Below are 20,051 nucleotides of genomic sequence, written 5' to 3'. Positions count from 1 at the left end.
TACCCACCGGCACCCACCAGCAACAGACCGAGTAGGGTGGGCAGACGGGGCAACAGCTAGGGCGTACTAGGTATCGGAATGGGTGGCATAGCCTGTCGAGGCGACCTGATGTGCAGCAGGTGACCAGGGGCGACGCAACAGCGTGGCGGACTCAGTCGGGCCCAGAGCCAGCCATCGACAGCGCGCAGTGAACCGACGAAGAGGCGGGCGGGATGCAGCAAACAGGCGACGGGCGTAGATGCAAGCGTCAACGGAGAAGGGGGCGTAGGTCCAGGCGTCCACGCGGCAGTGGAACCACGACGACAAGGTTCGACGGCAGGGCTCAACGATAGGGCAGAAGCCAGAAACCCGTCGCTAGGTCACGGGGGCATTGGGTCCGCCATCGCGCCAAAGAGAATCTCCTCTCTCTCTCTCTCTCTCTCTCTCTCTCTCTCTCTCTCTCTCTCTCTCTCTCTCTCTCTCTCTCTCTCTCTCTCTCTCTCTCTCTCTCTCTCTCTCTCTCTCTCTCTCTCTCTCTCTCTCTCTCTCTCTCTCTCTCTCTCTCTCTCTCTCGTGAATGCTCTCTGTGTCTAGATCCTTGACACACTCTCTAGAGTAGAAATGTGAAGAGGTTTTCTCTTTCTCTCTCTCTCTCTCTCTCTCTCTCTCTCTCTCTCTCTCTCTCTCTCTCTCTCTCTCTCTCTCTCTCTCTCTCTCTCTCTCTCTCTCTCTCATATAGGTAATTGTAATAATTACGAGAAAAGTACAAGATTACATGATTACAAGATGTTGGATGGCTCTATGCCATCGTGCACAAACTCACTTTGTAGAAGATAAAATAACTAAAACAATACAAAAGTCACGACAAATAAGCACCACAAATTGCCGTATACCAAGGGACCAAGCCCTCCTAGGAAAGGAGATCAACGTGCTGAATAAGATCAAGATGCCAATTAGAACAATTGGAAAGACCTTTCAACTTGGTGAGGTGAGTTTGCAGCCTAGATGCGGAATCAAAAATAAAGCATTCCAAGCTGTCTGATTTCGCCAACAACCCCAGAGATGGGTATTTGGACTGAGCAAAGACCCAATCAAAGGGACATAGTTACGTGCCAACCACATCCTACGAAATAGCGCATAACAAGAACCAAATTGTCCATGCCAAAGGGCAGGAAAGAAAACCGTAGTGAGAAGTTTCCAAAGAAAAAACAAGCACCATATGAGATGCAGTGTTTTGCAAGTGCTATGCCAAGAGGCAGCCCACCAACCATGACATACCAAAGGAAAACTTTACTTTTGTACATTGTCTTATTGAACCAACCCTCTATGATAGTCATTTTCCACCAATTCCGAGATTTTTGCACCCCCCAAATAGTATTGGCCTTAGTGGCCAGTTAATGGTGGTTCTTACGATATGGTTCTTAATCATACGATGGTATACTTGATTAGCTAAAGCCTTTTCCAACTGGAGTTGAATTGCAAGTCCTAAACCTATCAAGGTCGATCAGGAATGAGGGTAGAGAAAGGCTCTCTAGGATGCAATGTTGTCGAAACATGGTCCCACAAGTACCTATAACCTCAAGGGATGCAAAAAAGCCTTCTTGTGGTGCAAAAAGACATCGACCCGATGACTCAACAGAATGGTATTAGAAACCAAAGATAAGCCTAGTCGTGCCATGCAATTAAATTTGCAGTGAGCCTCTTGCTTTCCATCCCACAAAATCAGCTTGGACATTGCCAACAATTCCATCTAAAAAGAGTTAGTGGCCAAACGATCCTCCACAAGGTGCCACTCGGCCAACTTCCACAAGCAGACGAGAGCTAGGCAAAACATGGCCCCACAAGTACCTATAACCTCAAGGGGATGCGAAAAAGCCTTCTTGCAATGCAAAAGACATCGACCTCCGACGAGTCGACAGAATGGTATTAGAAACCAAAGATAAGCCTAGTCGTGCCATGCGCTTACATTTGCAGCGAGCCTCTTGCTTCCCATCCCACAAAATCAGCTTGGATATTGCCAACAATTCCATCTAAAAAGAGTTAGTGGCCAAACGATCTTCCACAAGGTGCCACTTGGCCTTTGAAGGACCAACTTCCACAAGCAAACGAGCTAGGTGAAACATAGTCCCACAAGTACCTATAACCTCAAGGGATGAGAAAAAGCCTTCTTGCGGTGCAAAAAGACATCGACCCCCGACAAGTCAACAGAATGGTATGAGAAACGAAAGATAAGCCTAGTTGTGCCATGCGATTAAATGTGCAGTGAGCCTCTTGCTTCCCATCCCACAAAATCAGCTTCGATATTGCCAACAATTCCATCTAAAAAGAGTTAGTGGCCAAACAAACCTCCGCAAGGTGCCACTTGGCCTTTGAAGGACCAACTTCCACAAGCAGACGAGCTAGGCAAGCAGGAAGGAAGAGGATAAGGAAAAGGGGGCATCAGTATTAAGAACTTGCCACCACAAGCTACAAATGGTCATGTTACCATGAACCATGCCCCACTCTTCTAAAAAGAATCAGATGGGCGTTAAAGATCTAGGGATGTCGATCAATGCCCATGACATGAAAGAGAGACCACCAAAGAGCAACCATGTGAGTGTGCACATCCAAAATAGCCCCACCGCCCATACTTTTAGGAGTACAAGCATGGCTCCAAGAGATCCTGAGATACTTGCATGTAAAGTGTCCTTTTTCCATAGCATAAAGCGAATGTGGCCAATATAACCCTCAAGGTGGAGGAAGTCCAAGGCAGAAGCGAAAAAAATATGCGAGTGTAGGAAGTATAATGAACTGTGCCACTTTTAAGGGGAACATGGAAAGGCCTCCCAATCCGGAGGAGGGTGCCAAGAAAATTTAGCAAGGACCAATCTCCAAGAGTGGACCAAATGATTCAACCGCATAGAAGACTTAAGATGAATAGGCTGCTCAGCATTAAGCACATGCTAACATGAGGTAGAAATCCTGATGTTCCCATGCTTTATACCCTGAGTCTCAAGGTAAAATCCGGCAATCAAGGACTAGGGTTGCCTACCCTCACACAAGGCCTAGAACAATGGCCAACAAAGAGCGATCATATGTGCCTCCAAATCCAAAACCGCCCCACCACCCATTCATTTGGGAGTGCAAACATGGTGCCAGGAGATGTAGAAGATACCCATCCAAGTAGAATCTTTTTTCCAAAGCAAAAACCAGACGGGTTGAATAATTTGTTGTAAATGAGACTTTGTCCAAGGGAGCAAGGGAAGGTAATATGAAATCATCGATATCATGATTGTCTGTGCTATTTTAAATCTCAGGTGAAAAGGCCAATGATTTCCAATACACGAACTTGAGGAGATCTAGTTTATTAGCACTTTAGGTGAAACCTACACTCCCAAAGGATAGCCCAAGTACCTAAAAATAGAGCCTTTAAGTACCACCTTGCCTTGCTAGGCCCAGAGATCAATCTTAGTGCAACTGATAAGGGCCGACTTAGATGCATTAATGTGTAGTCTCGAGGCAAGGGCAAATAAGTCATGTGTGGCCATCCCTCTTTGTATATTAACTAGATTGGCCTTAGGAAACATGAATGTGTCATCCACCAAGGCCTAGCCAACCAATTGGTCGTGAGAAGAGAAAGTGAATCCAACCACCTCACCATTGGCCACTAGATGAGACAGCATCTTCGGAATGGGGTGAGTGGCCAAGGCAAAGAACAAAGGACACCCTCTAATAGTGCAGCAAGTTGGCCTGTTGGTATGATCTCTTTTGAAAAGTATCAATAAGCTATCCCAATCTTGTGGAGATGGAAAACAAAAGGGGATCTTGTGGTGAATCCATCAAAATAGAGTGTGTTAGAGCTAAGATGTATTCCATATTGTCTAGATTATGTATCAACTGATCAAGGGAGGTTGCCCCTTGGGATGGAACGTCTAATGAAAATTGATGTACCAATTGTTGCATATAGCCATCAAATATTTCATGCCGGAGGAAGGAGGAGTTGAAACGCAATGGGAGCTTGCTCAAAAGGACTCAAAAAGGACCCACAGGATGCATATACATCTCAAATACCACGGGGAAGGGATCAAAGAGAACATAGCCTTGCAAAACCCTAATTTCCAAAACCTCCGGTAAAAAGGAATCATCATGCATAATGTAGAGCCAGTCCAAGTGGCTCTAGGGTTCCAGGTGTTGCTTTGAATGGAAAGTGTAGCCATGGTTTAGGGGGAGACAACCAAGACCAAAGATACTGTTTCAAAAGTGTTGAAGCAAAAGTGTTCCAGTCTTGGCATTCTAGGTCATCCATGATTCTATGTCTGGAAGTCGAATGCAATGGGTCAACACACACATTGAAATCTCCCATGATAAATCTAGGCCTTCCAAGGGAGAGGCATGCTCTCAATTGGTGCCATAACTCGTGACAACCAGGAATATCATTAGGAGCATAGAGACCCACCAACCATAGCACTTCCCCTTCATACATGATTCCCACAACTATAAATGTGCCCAACACATCTCTCTTGATCACTATTGGTTGAAATTTCGGTCTGACAATTAGCAACACATCAGAATGAAATTCTTGTTGAAACACCAACATAAAAAAGCTTGAAGCCATGATAGTGTAGGATTCTCCCTACTTCATGAGATAGGATATCAAGGGTGGGGTTGCTACTACCTCGCTATAGCTTTCTTTGCCAAAACAACAAGAACATCCTCATCCAAGAAATCTTCCAACATAGCAAAGGCATTTGTTCCATTACCACATGCTTTTGAAGTCAAGGGCTGATCCACATCCACTATGTTGGATGTAAAGTCACTTCATCTCTATGTATAAATTTATACGGGTTTGAACACACCCTTATTGTACCATAGCATATAAATACATTCTTTATTGTTTGTGTACCATCACAATCTAGTACACCTATCTCTCTACGTTCACTACCTCTCACTCTAAACACTGTTGCTCTTGCTTCTATCTCGCACTTCCATTGCACATTCTCCCCTTCAAACTGGTATCAGAGCATAAGAATATGGGACATTTCATCCGTACCTAAAACAAAGGACCAGTAACAGCAATGCGTCTTTTCATTCATTCATCCATTGAGTTAGCAGCCCACCATCATTTCTCCCTAAAGAGGAGAGAACCTGAATCACTTCATTCTACATGCCTTGGATGATGGTCTTGTCACACTGACTAATATCAAAACCCAAGATACCCTGCAGATGTTCTCACTAAGAGTCTTGAAAAGGCTCAACATGAGCATTGCATCCAATTAGTGGGAGTTGGTTAGCTTCAAGGTACCACTTCGGGCCTTTAAGTGGGAGGTTGTTGGGTGTAAAGTCCCTTTGTCTCCATGTATAAAGTTACACAGGTGTGAACACACCCTTATTGTACCCTAATATATAAATACATTCTTTATTCTTCATGTACCATCACAATCTGGTACACCTATCTCTCTATTGACCAAGAGCTTGAGACGGAGGAGCACTATATATGCAAATGTACAGTATATTATGACATACAAGGATGATACCACTACCTCTTTCACGATCGTTTTGGACCCCTTCATCGTCTCATAGAGTGTGAGGACCACAAATGCCTAGGCCTCTTCCTCCTAGAGCTCTAGAGACACCCCACAACACTATTGCAAGCGGCAGGAGGCCATGTCACCTAGCGGGACCCACACAAAGAATAGTTACAAACTTTTTTCATAGATTAGACCGTACTGGAACTACTAGCCTAGTAGAGACAGAGCCACCCCATCAAACACCTTCAATTCCATGCCACGAAGTCACATTAGACAGAGCCATTTCACTTCGTCGAGCACCTACCAATACCACATCCAAGGAGGCCACACCACAATCGGATCAAAGCCATCATTGCCTAGGTTTCTTCCTCCTAGAGCTCTAGAGACACCCCACAACACTATTGCAAGTGGCAGGAGGCCATGTCACCTAGAGGGACCCACACAAAGAATAGTGACAAACTTTTTTCATAGATTAGACCGTGCTGGAACTACTAGCCTAGTAGAGACAGAGCCACCCCACCAAACACCTTCAATTCCATGCCACGGAGTCGCATTAGACAGAGCCATTTCACTTCGCTGAGCACCTACCAATACCACATCCAAGGAGGCCACACCACAATCGGATCAAAGCCACCATCACAAGACACTGGAGACTCACCACCACGCACACAGCTAAAAAGAGAACCCAAACACCACCCATAGCTACTTGTAAAAAATATGGAATTTTCTGAAGCCCCTGGAAGTGTTCTATACCATCAAGCACAAATAGTGACCAAAGTCATGCAAATAACCTCAAGCAATGATCAGGTATAACAACCCCTACCAAATCAAAGAAGTTACATGCCATAGTAATAAGCCTTCAATGCAACCAATATGACCATGAATCCCAAAGGCCAAGCCAAAGATTAAACAGTTTCTAGTGCTCCAGATGTGCCAAAGCCCCCATGCAGTGTGAGAAATGAAAGAAATGCGAATTTTGCAGCGGCAGTGTGTCAATCTAAGGGGATCTTCCCACAACCTATGCTTTATTAGTGATCCTTTGCAGCATCACTGAAATTGTTACAACCAGTTGACGTAGCCTCATTGGAAACTTGTAATCAGCTACAAAAAATCCCCTTTTGTTATCTCTTGTTTGTGAATCAGTCTGAAAATCACAACTTCCTACTCACATAAATAACTACACATACTACATTTATTTGTAACGAACCTGAAGAATACCTTGAAAGCCTGAAGACAAGACATGTATCTGATGGATCTTTTGGCATTGGAAAAGCACAGCTTTTTGTTGAGTTGAACAGCTTAGCCTGGGACATTGAAATGTGCAAAGTCATGTGCATCTGAGAGAAAATCGTTAAGCAGTTACTCCAACAGGATCATGATTGATAGACAGCTGAGAGCAGAGCTTGAATTACCTTGATCTCCAAACAGACAGGAACCTTCTACTCCTGAATAATGCTCTATGGCTCATCTACATGTCAAGATATGGCACAGCAGCAATTAGACCAGATGCACAGGGGTAAACTTCAGAAATGTCAGTACATGACTCCTAGAACATATAAGAATCCAGTTGAAGCTCATCTACATGTCAAGATATGGCACAGCGCCAATCAGACCAGATACACAGAGGTACACTTCAGAAATGTCAGTGCATGACTCCTAGAACATATAAGAATCCAGTCAAGAAAACTAACAACTTGAGCAGCATGTTTGCTAAGACTGATGGTTGCTTTCCAAGCCTGAAAAGTGCATCCTTTACGTATCTCATTACTAAGACCCTAGAATCAAGACATAAGAACAAGCAAACAAAAGTTTTCATGTCATTTTTGCAGAAAGATATGCATTTTTCTTGCTAAAGACAGACATGCTGCTGCAGGACCTTTCTGCTTATTCCTTTTCTCAAAGATGCACAGATACTTGCAGCCTTTTGTTATATCTTATGAAAAAACTTACTTTCATGAAAGAAGTGTAGTCCTTCCATTCTGCAAACACCAGCAGGCAAAAACGTCTTTTGTACAAGTTTTCACCAGCTTTACATAGTTCTCGCAGCAGAACACAATGATTGCTCCAGAGAGAGATGCACTTGTGCATAAGTGAACTATAATCAAAGTACCAGAGAAATCAAATTATATATTCCACCACTGTGTCTAAATTAACATAATGACAAGAGTCAGAGAGAAGAATTGTCCATAGCAAATGAGCTACACATACGTTTTGTACCACTGATTTGCCTCAATTAGCCTTTTAGAAGATAGATGCTGCCAAAGCTCCCAAGCTTCTGAAATAACCCTCTTGCTATTGAAGGACAAAGCAAGTCTCCTGCCAAAACTCAAACTGAGTGTTCAGGTAACAAATCCATTAACACCCATTGTTCCGCCAACATATCCTGAAGCAATATCCTATGTGCATGGCTCACCATTGACGAGCACTCTTGTCTTTTGTACTCCGCTTCTTCCTTCTCTGTCGAGCAACCCTGGAGGCAGGCACTTATTTCAAGACAATTGTGCATTAAATGTAAAAGCGACATTGTCTTACAAAAATGAACATGTTTGTGCATGTGGGCATGCATGCGTGCATGTGAAGTCGTACGCATATGAGCACCTTTGTGTAGGTGTGAGCACGCCCATGCACATGTGCTTGTGTGTGTGTGGGAGAGTGTGTGTCCATAAACACAACAAAAAGAGACAAGTCATAATATTTGGTTCTTTGATCAGGTGTAGGCCTAGCCAGCATAATTCAACTATCCAAGCAAAATGCAATTAATCAGAACCCATGCTGAACCTGTTATTGATGTCTAGGCTTTCAACAAAACAAAGAAAATCAGAAAGAGCATTCCTTAAATTACAATACATTTAAAATTAGGAAGAAAATATGAATGATAAAGCTGTAGTTTGTGAAGCAGCATCCCCTACATGTATAGAAAATACATGTTTTATCAAAGGTTAAGAAAGGACCTTCATTTGCTGTAGAGTTGACAGGATGGATGGCTTCTAAACCTTGTGGAATTCAACATGTTATAAGTTTGAGAACAGAAAACTTGTGTTCCTCTAAAGGTTAACTGCAAGCCTTTATTTGATATGGAGCTGAAAAGACAGACAGAGTGTGACCCTTGAGACTTGACCAGGTCACAAGCTTGATGGTGCAGACTATAAAGCAGCCTCAGGGGTACATTAAAAAGGCAAAGGGATGGGCAAGGTGTGAACCTTGAGGACCCAAGCATGTACCAAGATCGATGCAGTATGTGATTGTTATCACCAAGCAACGGGTTCAGATACATCCACTCATTTGAGGAAGTGTTAGGGGGGGTTAATTGAAGTTTCAGTGATGGCAAGTATCTTGTGCACCTGTGGGTCAGCACTGCATTGTAGCAACAGAGCATTTTTTTCCCCTTGAATATAAAAGTTGATAACATAAAAACAACTAATTCTTTGGGGTTAATTGCCCAACCCAACCCCCACAAAATATCATTTGGGTTTCATGGGTTTGATCTTACCATTGACCAGCACATAAGGGGTTTGTCTTCATACTATGCTTTTGAATTAATCCAAAATTGGTTTGATCAACCTCTGATTACACCTCTCACATCCAAGGTCTCTAGAATCAGATACCAAAACACAAAAATGAAGGGTGGAGCCCAGGACTGCATGTTGAACAAAACTCAAATGAGCATCCCATGAGAAGAAACAAAAGTAGTCCACCAATAGAGTGAACATATGAGGTCCAAAATAACTGCTATTATGATTTGTGTAACTTGACTATATCCATTGCTGCATTTCTGCTAACATTTCAAGAAAATGAAAATAACAAATACTTGAAACTGAATATGGCAATCATTCAGAAAATCACCGCCATGGGCACATGGAAAAAGATGGAGTCTAGTTGAGGATTGAAGATGGGCAAAGGAATGGATTTCTTCTCAACCCAAATTCCTTGGAGATAGTTCAATTTAGAATCAACTTGAGAGTGAGGAGAAGTACTTCTCACCCTCATAAGATCATGTAAAGGACGCAGCACATGCATTTACTTATTATGCAATAAAGCAACTAATTCATTTGCAATCTGAGAGTAGAAAAAGAGGAAAAATCAATTTTCTTCCATGGTTGATCAGCAGTACATTGCCATGGCTTCTTTCTTGATCCTAGAGTGGAAGAAGAGCTTCAGAAGAGGTGTTGTAGTGAATTTATAGGTCTACTGACTTGTTAAACAACAGTCAGAGAAGAGGACATAGAAGTAGACTGCACCACAATGGTGAACTGAAACGCCCCAAAGGGATTACCTTAACATGTCACCATACTTGATCACCATAATGAAAATTCAGTGTTATGTAGTGCCCAATTCTGAATTTCCTTTCAACAATCTCTAGAGCCACTATAATGCTTTATTTCCTCACTTGGATTGGCCCATGTGGACAAATTGCAGGAATAGCATATGGGCGATGAAGACCTCCTCCTTCCAAAGAGATACTCCCATAGCATTTTAAAGTATTTGCATGGTGAACAAATTATTTTTGTGAGGGCAGGTTAAGGATGGACCTACGATTTATTACCTTTAATAAAAGCTTCTTTAACATGTAAATTTTCAACATTCTATTGGAAGTCTTACTCGTGGAATATACCTCTGCCACACTTGGAATGCTGCAGCAATTTGTTTGATATGAATTCTGCTAAAGCTTTCTTTGTTATCTACAGGTAGCTCAACCAGATCCATGACAAGAAGAGTATCCTGGTGCACATTAACACATTCTCTATAGTGTAGATGTAGAAAGACAGCTTTTCAACTTAGTCTATAAGTTAGACATAGAATGTGCAACGTACTTTCATTGGGAACATTTCAGAGTGAATGGGCACCATTGAAAGATCTGCCATAGTATCTACTCCATCTTCCATTTTCTGCGAGTGTGATGTGGTCATAGGAGTGACAAGTGAGTTATCAGCATGAGCTATCAACATGTTGAAGCCCCTAAGATTTTCCACTTTAGAACCCTGTCCCTTCTTTAAACCTCGAAGAATCCCCTTCTCATGATGACAGCGCCATTGGAGCCAGTAGCACAAAAGAAGCTTGTGACTACGGAAGGAATTAACTTTCATCAAGATATCATTTTTCTGCAAGAAAAGAAACAAAACAAACAACTTTCACAGATATACTGAAACTGAGCACTAAAACACGTTAGTTTGCCAAACCTAAAAAGAACTTACTAGTATTTCCTTATTTAGCCTATCCCACCAACTCTTTTCAGACCTCAGACTCAACTTCAGAAGCATCCTGTAATAAAAGGTGTCTTCTGCATCCTGGGAAAGTGTATGGGTTAGTTAGAAAGGGAGACATGTCCTAAAATATTGACATCATAGTGAGAGATTGTTTCAAACAAAATTGTTGCATTTGTTTTGTAAACTGATTCACTAACAAGTTATCCAGTATTCTACCATCCCATGATTCTGGAGAACAATATCATATGCCCGAAGAACATCCGTCAGTTTGACCTGTGTCACCAAAGAAGTAGCATTTATATGGTGAAGATTGAAATTCAAGAAAGAACTTTACAACAACAACTTGACAGCATCAGAACAGTTACTAAATGGTGAGGGTGCACGCATCAACAAATGATCTTATAAGAAACCCATTTTATAAGGTTAGGAAACTCATTTCATACCTAGGTGTTTCATAAACGCATAAAACACATATTTTACACTTTCACAAATGCCATACCCTAAATGTATTGGGACTTTCGTAATCATTGTTTATCATAGATTTATTTAACACGTTGATATGTATATTGGCATTGATTGCTAGAGTTTTGCTTTGAGTTGTTATCCATGATGATTGCATATACTGATGGCTCCTTTTATGGCTAAAGTTGATGTTGGGTATGGATATTGAATGTTCATTTGCATTGTATAGAACAATAAATAATGTCAATGTGTGTTTTCCACATCACATGAGTCATATAGTATATGTATATAGAACTTTCTTACTTTTTCAAATCTTGAATGAAACCCATTTCTAGCATTTTACAAAACTTGTATGAAACCTATGAAACCCATTTCATACTTAGAGGAGTAGATGACATTCATCGTTGTTGTGTAGTACTTGATGAGGTATCATTCATTCTTGAGGAGTGCCATGATTCAGCGTGTGGGGGACATTTTGCTGGATGGCTTACCACAAAGCTCTCCGTGCTGGCTATTGGTGGCCATTGATTTTCCAAGATGCTTTCAGTTATGTTAAGTGTTGTGATGTCTATCAAAGACATAATGCAAGGAAGAATCGTAAGCAGCCTTTAAACCCTATTTTGGTTATGTTACCCTTTGAAAAATGGGGTATTGATTTTGTGGGACCAATATACCCTTCATCAACTATGCGAAAGCGGTATATTATTGTAGCAGTGGACTACTTTACAAAGTGGTCTGAAGCTCGAGCCACGGTGAAGAGTAATGCTAAGGAGACGGCCAGTTTCAGGATGGAACAAATTGTTTGCTATTTTGGTCCACTGAAGGAGATTGTGTTTGATCAAGGGACACACTTCTTAAACAAGTTTATAGTAGCTTTGATTGAAGCTTTGAATATTAAGCACAACAAAGCTACCCCATATAATCCTCAAGTGAACGGTCAGGTTGAGAGTACAAATAAACAGTTGGTGGGAATCCTATCCAAGATAATATCGAAGAGGAAGGGGCACTTGATGTAGATTTCATTTGCTTCTTTCTTGAAGTGCATCTCAAAAAAAGCACACAAAGAAAAGTCTCAAGCATGCTCCATATTTGCATATGCATGAATGTGTAATGCATGTTCAGAATTGCATCTTTAAAATCGTTGGTCTTGGCCTATGAAAGAATGCCGAAAATATGTGTATAATGAGACAATGCTAGAGTACAAGCATGCTTGGTCTCATCTCATCGCTATAATGGAAAAGAAAAAGAAGTCCTAGCACTCCTATGTATGGAATAGTGGTGGAGACCATGGGCCTCTTTATGATAATCAAAAAATGAAAGAGAGAGAGAGACAGAGAGAGAGAGAGAGAGAGAGAGAGAGAGAATTGAACTCTTTCAAGGCTATATGCAACAATTGATTGATAGATTCTTCTTGGACTTCTCCTCTCAGGGCACTGCTTCATTTGAAAGATTGCTCTCTAATGTGCAGCGGGTTGCTCGGCAGTATGGGATCTATCATGCCTCTCTTTGTCGGCGGCGTCGACAAGCAGCGGAGGATCTGCTGGCTTTGGTTCGTTCTCTGCTGGTGGACACTCCGGATGATGCATTTCTGCTAGCACTGGCAATGCGGGTGGCTGATCTTATTAAAGAGTTTCAGTTGAAATCGTATCAGCAGGCCAAATTGCAACATCTGACGGAGACCTTGCAAGATAGTGCGTGTCAGACTCATAAGTTCTTTCGAGCTCTCCATGCCTCTCCTGCTCGAGAGAATATGACCAAACTCGAGGATGCAGAAGGCCACCTTATCCTGGATCCACAGACTATTGTGCATATGTGCAGGAATTATTTCCGCGACCTTCTTGGTTCCACTTCTCCACCTTCAGCCCAAATTACTCAAGCCCGTTCGGTTTTTTATGACCTGGTCCGCAATCAGGTTCCGCAGGACATGCAAGCTACTATGGAGTCAGATATTTGTGAGGCAGAGGTTATGGACGTTTTGTTACACTTGCCCAAGGATAAAAGCCCGGGTTGGGATGGTCTCACCAATGAGATCTTTGAGGCTTTTGCTACCCAACTGGCGAAACCATTGAAGGCTTTGTTTCAGCAGGTGTGGGAAACAGGGATCATGCCTTCCTCATGGAAAGAAGGACTTATTAAACTGCTTCCAAAGGTTCCTTCGCCGTCTATGTTGAAACAATGGCGCCCAATTTCTTTGATGGGTTCTATGTACAAAATCTTTTCCAAAGTAATGGCGAATCGGCTCCATAAGCATCTCCCTGCCATTGTGCACCCTCTCTAGTATGGTTTCATTAAGGGCCGAAACATTCTGCACAATGTATTAAATGCACAACTGGCAATTGATTATGCAAGGCATTCTAATCAGGAGGTCGTACTGATTCAACTGGACCTGGAAAAGGCTTTTGACTATCTGGACTGGTCTTTCGTTGCTGAACTTATGTCTGCTATGGGCTTTGGTGCTCGGATGTCTCGTCTAATCTACACCATCAGTGCTGCGGCGTCTTCGCGAGTCATGCTGAATGGAGGTGTTACTGAGCCATTTGTCCTTGCCCGCTCTGTCAAACACGGGTGCCCTTTGAGCCCTCTCTTCTTTGCCCTTGCGACTCATCCAGTTCTTTCGATGTTATCTCATATGGTAGCTTCTACTCAGTTGACCGGATTGTCGCTTCCTACTGGACAGCAATTCATTAGTCAATCCTTGGCTGATGATAGCTTTATGATTTTGCGTGCGGACAAGGATAACCTTTGAAAAGCATTGGATGTTTGGGCTTTCTTTGGTTAGGCGTCCGGCCTTCGCATCAATGCGTTCAAATCAGCCATTCTCAGCTGCACGGAGTCGGATTTGCAGTCCTTGGACTGGCAGGGTATGGTTGTTCCTCGTGGCTCCATTGTCAGGCATCTTGGGTACCCTTTGGGTGTTGATGTTCCCCCATAGCAGCTTCTGCAGTGGATTTCTCAGAAAATGGTGGCTAAGTTTCTGTATTGGAAGTCTCATGCCTGGCCCTTCCATGTTCGCCTCAAAGTAGCCCAAACAATTATGTTGCCAATGCTCACATATTTCTTGCCATTGCTGCCCTGGACTACTACGACTATGAATGCTCTTACTCAGTCTATTCGTTTTATGCTATGGAAGGAGGACTCATTGCATGCAGGTATTTCCTGGATTTCTTGGTCGCATGCGTGCATCCCCAAACGCATGGGTAGAGGAGCTATTTTAGATGCCCAAACTCACATGCTGGCACTCCGTTGGTCTCTTTTCCGCGCCATGTGCTCGGATCATCATCCGTGGGTCGTTATAGCCCGTTATTTCCTTGAGGACCATGGGCTTCTGCATGGCAATACCCAAATCCAGAGTTCTTGGTGGCATGTTCTTAATGCTGATTCGCGGTTCTCCAGTTCTTCTTCATCGCTGCTTACTCATTTGGTATGTTCCTGGAAACTGGTCCTCCAGAAGGCTCAGTGGCATCCAACGGAGGATCGCTTAGCTACTAACTCTTTTCAATTGGAATTGCTGGCAGTCTCGCGTTTACTTTCATGGGAAGGTAAACACGAGCTTAGACCACAATTCAACCGGATGGCACGTTTGGGCTTATCTTCAGTCGCGGATGCCACCCTTGCCAGTCGCAATGTGCTAATATCGTTTCATATAGCTAGGAGGCTTTTCAGGATCCCTCGTGGATATAGGCATTTATGGGAACAGCTTTTGACGGTGCTCCAGAGCAGACAACCCTTTCCTGCCCTTGCTTCGGATCATCCCTGGCAGGATTGGGACTTAGAAGGCCGGCTGAATTTAAGCAAAGCTTCTGCTAACCAGGTGTATCATCTTCTGATTAAAGATCGTCAATGGCTGGTTACTAAAGCGAATGCTTTATGGGGATTGCGTAAATCCCGGTCATGGTGGAGGGCAACTGTGATGGAGGGTTGGTTGAACAAGACACCCTTCAAATATAAGGTCTTTCTTTGGAGAGTGATGATTGGTGGTCTTCTGCTTGCTTCAGCTCTTTCCAAGCGACGAATCTCCAATGGCAACTGTTTCTTTTGCACCACTACTGTGGAATCCGCCCAGCACCGATTTATTTCTTGCCCCATCGCTAAGAAAGTCTGGTTATTTTTGTCAGCTGTTTGGCGAGGGGTGGTTGGTTTCACCCTACGCCCCTTTGATTGGGTTTTTGGGCAGCCCAAATACCCCACTCCGGCACAGCCACATATGAAGCTCATGTATCACTTTCTTCGATATTAGGGCTGTTGGCATAACTGGACCATTCGGAATGCTTTTCTTTTTGATTCCGCCTATAATGTTCAGCGGCATTTTGCTAGGCTTAAGGGCCTCTTGTATTGGCAGTTAGATCTTCTCCAGCATTCTGACATGCTCTCTAGGGAGGACTTACGTCCCTGGCATATGGCAATTTCCTCCGCGTCTTTGCCATGACTTTGTAACTTGTAGTACTGGAACCTCTTCACATGATGGCTTAGATTGTCATCATGTATCTTGTAATCAAGTAATCTTGTATTTTTTTCGTAATTAATACAATTACCTTTTACGAAAAAAAAAAGAGAGAATTGAACTCATTACGAAAAAAAAAAGAGAGAGAATTAAAGTGAGATGAGATGAGAAGATGAGAAGAGAAGGGACGATAAGAGAACAGAACAAAACAAAACAAAACAAAACTTAAACAAAATAGAACAAGATGTTGCTCTGCATGCACTTGTGTCTGGTGCCCCCATCTGTGCTGCCTCTGAGGTTGTGTGACCTAGGGCTTTGGGCCCGAAGAAGACAACCTACAGTAGAGAGAGAAAGAGATAGATAGAGAGCTCCAACAGGTGGAAGAGGTACAGTAGACAGTAGCTAAATAAACTGAGGCCTCACACCATGCCAAAGCTCAGCACAATCTTCATAGATCAAGTGGCAGATGCCTTGGGGCTTGATTCAAACAATAAACCACAGAATGAAATGGCCCCTTGTACAAAGATGGCTGCCCCTTGTTCTGATGTCCATCCTGGCACTAATGTGCAACCCCCTGTTAAACGCAGTAAACATGTCTCCAATGCAGTGATGGAATGTAGTGAGCATACCCCTAATGATGTTATGGCTGATTCTCAAGCCCCTCAACAATCTGAGCATGGTGCTCATTCCTACGCGCAGGTGACTTCCATGGTTGACGAGTTCCAGGAGTTGGATTGGGAACATCTCTTGGAATTTGCCAATATGCTGTTGGATGAATATGTTCAACACAGCCACAAATCCTTTCCAACCCAAGATAAAGAGGATGTTTTGGATGCTATCGTGGATACCAAGATTGTACTGCGCTCTTTTTCAGCCTTCTATGAAAGAGCGCAGTACAATCTTGGTATGCTGTTGGATGAATATGTTCAACACAGCCACAAATCCTTTCCAACCCAAGATAAAGAGGATGTTTTGGATGCTATCGTGGATACCAAGATTGTACTGCGCTCTTTTTCAGCCTTCTATGAAAGAGGGGTGTCCTCTTCTTCACCGGCACGATTCTGATCCTCTCCTAGATCCATCAATGGTTAAACTCCATTTTGTAGGGCGACTGTGTTTAGGGAATTTTTGTTGGCCCACAAGGCTTCTATAAGATATTGCTCAAATTGACAAGTGCTCGAGATGGTCTTTTGGCCAAAGTCCCACTATTCTTTGACAAACACCTAGTGCATGTAGTGGCTTCAAGACCGTTGGTGGACTTCCAACGGTTGTTATAGCAACAACACCCAATATGTGTTGAAGTTGAATGTTGTCCCACAATCTACTAGTCATTGCTTAAGGATACTATAGAAGCAATTGCCACGATACTAGTTCCCCCTAGCTTGCAGGCTGCCAATCGCAACCGCCTATGCATGCTATGGGATATTGTGCGAAAAGGCCTAGCTGGTTGCGCTTGAATTGTCCTTGAATACCTTCGTTGCACTATCGTTTGCAGTGGGGAACCTTTGCAGGGCATCATTTTTCATGTGGATAACTAGTGCATTTCATGGCCAAATATCCAAAATAGACTACTGCTGTGGAGGGGGATTTGGCTTCACTACTCCATGATGCTCCTATGATCAACAGTCCTCAAGCAAACGAGGCCCCAATGCACCCTATTTGGATAAAGGGAAACAACTTATGCAACCTTTGGATTCCCCTAACCAAGATTGGTTTTATGGCCGTGCCAAATGAGAGAAATACACTCACACTCTCAACAAAAGTTTGCAAAGCATACACTCAACCAAATTCAAGAACTTCCCCAATATCAAGGATTTCATCACTGTCCACCTACCAAAAGATTTATTATAGGCGACACTTGATCATAGTTCATGTTCAATAAATATCATCACCAATGAAAGGACGCTTAATCTATCTCAAAGGCATTATAACCAAGAAAATATCATTTTTACTAGCCAAGTGATGTTGATTATTCTCTTTCAACCATCATGCCTTGCAGTTCAAGAATGTAATCTGCATTCAAAACCATATATCTTTCTGGCATAAGCATCATGTGTTTTGTGTGGTGTATACGAGGCACAAGATAAGATTAAACACCCTACATGGACTCAAGCTAACTACCTCCCTCCTCTATAGTGTCAACATCATTCACATTGTCTGCATCTTGATCAAATTCTTCATCATTTCGTCTACTTTATGAGTATTGCCCACACTTTAACAACCCTTGTGGGATCATCTTGCTTATTCTTTGTAGCATGTTGTATAGGTGGAGGAGGGGGCTGATAAAGAATTCTGTAATTCTGATTGCATGGTATTCAAATTTAGACAATAAATGCATGCTTTTACAAAACTTCCCTAGTCAGGACACCAGGACCCCATAACAAATGCAAAAACATTTAAGATGTCCCATGGGCATGACCAAGGAATAGTTTTAAGCAATCACCAGTAATTGTCTCCTCCATGCTCTCGGGAAATCAACAATCTCCACACCATAGCATGATTATGTTCATAAGCCCCTCATAATCTCACCGCAAAGAAGACACTTCTCCATAGATTGCCTTGCAATAAGGCCTTAAGCCAGTGATGATATCCACTTCTAAGGTTATTTTGGTAGCCTGTCCTGATCCAAACAAGCTTCAGCAAAATGACTTTTGCAGAACTGAAAGCACTTCACCACTGAGGAAGATCAAACAGCTTTTTTGTTTTATGCCTCTTGTAGCTTACAGAGTAGCCTTGAAAACAATGTCTACTGTGAAGAAACTTGTTCAAGAAAAATAAACGCTGCCCCCTCCCCCATGCACACAGAAATTTAGAGCGGTAGAAGTAGGGAGAAGAGAGAGCTGTGCATGACGATAGAAACAAAAGGAGAGATGGATTGGATGCAGACATGACCCAGCAAGTTTGCATGTAAGGAATACAGGCTCTGTGTGAAGCACGCGTGGATTGAAGTCCACCTTTCTACCAAATAGACTGTTTGATCTCACCCCACTTTTCTCAAAGACTGTGTGCACATCTCCTCAAATTGCATGGAAGCCAGACTCAGTCATGATTGTTTACTTGTTAACATGAGTCCATGAGTGATGCTCAGTTGGACCCATGTTTCAGGTCTAACACTGGTCAAATGAAGGCTTCAAATTTTAGGCCCATATATGAAAGGCAGATCTACTTACAAGTGCACAAGTGCTGATTTTTTTAAGTCCACATGACTGATTACCATTAAAAGCTAAAGATACCTTAGATTTATAAAAGATGGCAAGATGATTTCACGATACCTCCGCCCCAGGTTGTGCTAGTGTTTCTGCCAGCGCAAAAATCTCCCTCAATAAAGCAAAATCTGCATTGTTGATGAGACTAGTGAGAAGTTTCTGAAGCATCTTTTCAAGTATTCACTTGACAATGAATTAGAACTTTCAAAATGAAGGACTCAGTAATTATGGTTGGTTGGAGTTACGCTGTGCACCAGCATCCGTTTCAATGTCAGACCTTGGAGACCGAATGGCCTGCTGCTCCGCGGAAGAGCCTTGTAAGTCCGATATGTTGTGTCATGAATGGTCCGGTTCCATTCTGCAAAGTCTGGCGAGGGGGTAGGACCAGGCTGGCAGCACCTGCGGGGTTGGGGGCTCTGTCTCTGTAGCTTGCGGCCCGGAGAGCAGTGACGGCGACCTGTGTAAGCCACTAACTGTCCCGAAGAAACTCTTGTGGGAGTAGGAGATGTTCGGTAGGGTTTCATGACGTTGCCTGAGGTCGAAGATGAAGAAGAAGACGATAATTTCTTGGTCTCTGACGATGAAAAAAGTGCAGTCGCAGCCGAAGCAGCCGCAGAGGAAGCCGCAGTGGAGGCTAGGGTTGGGGGAATGGGGGAAGCCGGGCCACTGCTCTGATGCTTGGTGTTGGTAAACTGCATTCTCTGGCGATGCATCCAGTCAGTAGGCCAGAAAACCGCATTTTGAGGAGGCTGCTGCTGGTGAAATGATGAAACGTCCATGCAGAGCTCGGACGATTAAGCGACGGCCATGCGAAGAAATGTAAAATTGTTCCTCGTCTTTATTTCTCCTGGTCGTCGTCTTCTTGCTTCTTCGGGATTGAAACTGTGTAATATTCTTCTTCTTCTTCTTCCTTCTCTTGGCTGGTCTTCTTACTGCTTCTTCGGGATTGCTCTTCAAGCGAGGCTTTCAGCTCGTCGAGCGAATGCTCTCTCTGCTGAGCTCCTGGCTGTGCTGGCTTTCCTTTCTTGGTGAAACTCTGGCCGTTGGAGCCACCGTTGGATGTCCGGCATCCTCCATTTTGACATTGGTGTCCGGGGGAGATATGTGCCCATCGCTGTCCAATGATAAGGCCCGGTTCACACCTCTCTCGACAATCGACTCGTGCAATAACAAGTTGTCAGGCAAATATTAGGGTAAGAGGACCAAAAAAGTCACGACCCCCTTTTAGTGATGATACTTTGTGGCAGCAGGT

General features: G+C 43.2%; 1 protein-coding gene across 5 annotated transcripts in view; it reads right to left on the bottom strand.

The window, feature by feature from the left end:
* LOC148040138 (uncharacterized) overlaps positions 1 to 19,793 on the bottom strand; it is a 206,149-nt gene extending 186,356 nt beyond the window's left edge. For 3 of the 5 annotated variants that reach the window (XM_087696996.1, XM_087697005.1, XM_087697024.1), the window contains exons 1-11: positions 19,077 to 19,793; positions 18,866 to 18,927; positions 10,907 to 10,963; positions 10,679 to 10,771; positions 10,298 to 10,585; positions 10,099 to 10,205; positions 7,900 to 7,956; positions 7,695 to 7,817; positions 7,437 to 7,581; positions 6,899 to 6,954; positions 6,705 to 6,790 (exon numbers count right to left, since the gene is read on the bottom strand). In XM_087696996.1, the coding sequence (XP_087553122.1) occupies positions 6,705 to 6,790; positions 6,899 to 6,954; positions 7,437 to 7,581; positions 7,695 to 7,817; positions 7,900 to 7,956; positions 10,099 to 10,205; positions 10,298 to 10,585; positions 10,679 to 10,771; positions 10,907 to 10,963; positions 18,866 to 18,927; positions 19,077 to 19,578 (1,576 nt within the window). In that variant the 5' untranslated portion in view covers positions 19,579 to 19,793. Of the gene's footprint in view, positions 1 to 6,704; positions 6,791 to 6,898; positions 6,955 to 7,436; positions 7,582 to 7,694; positions 7,818 to 7,899; positions 7,957 to 10,098; positions 10,206 to 10,297; positions 10,586 to 10,678; positions 10,772 to 10,887; positions 10,964 to 18,865; positions 18,928 to 19,076 lie in introns of those variants that run through there. The other 2 variants (XM_087697014.1, XM_087697033.1) reach the window with 2 other exon arrangements.
* Between the last annotated feature and the right edge of the window lie 258 nt (positions 19,794 to 20,051).

Source organism: Lygodium microphyllum, chromosome 2 (genome assembly GCF_053477565.2).
Source record: "Lygodium microphyllum isolate KBCC chromosome 2, Lygodium_microphyllum_v1.1.10, whole genome shotgun sequence".
NCBI classification, from domain to species: Eukaryota; Viridiplantae; Streptophyta; class Polypodiopsida; order Schizaeales; family Lygodiaceae; genus Lygodium; species Lygodium microphyllum.
The sequence above is the reverse complement of the archived record's forward strand: the minus strand, read 5'-3'. Positions and strand labels throughout refer to the sequence as shown.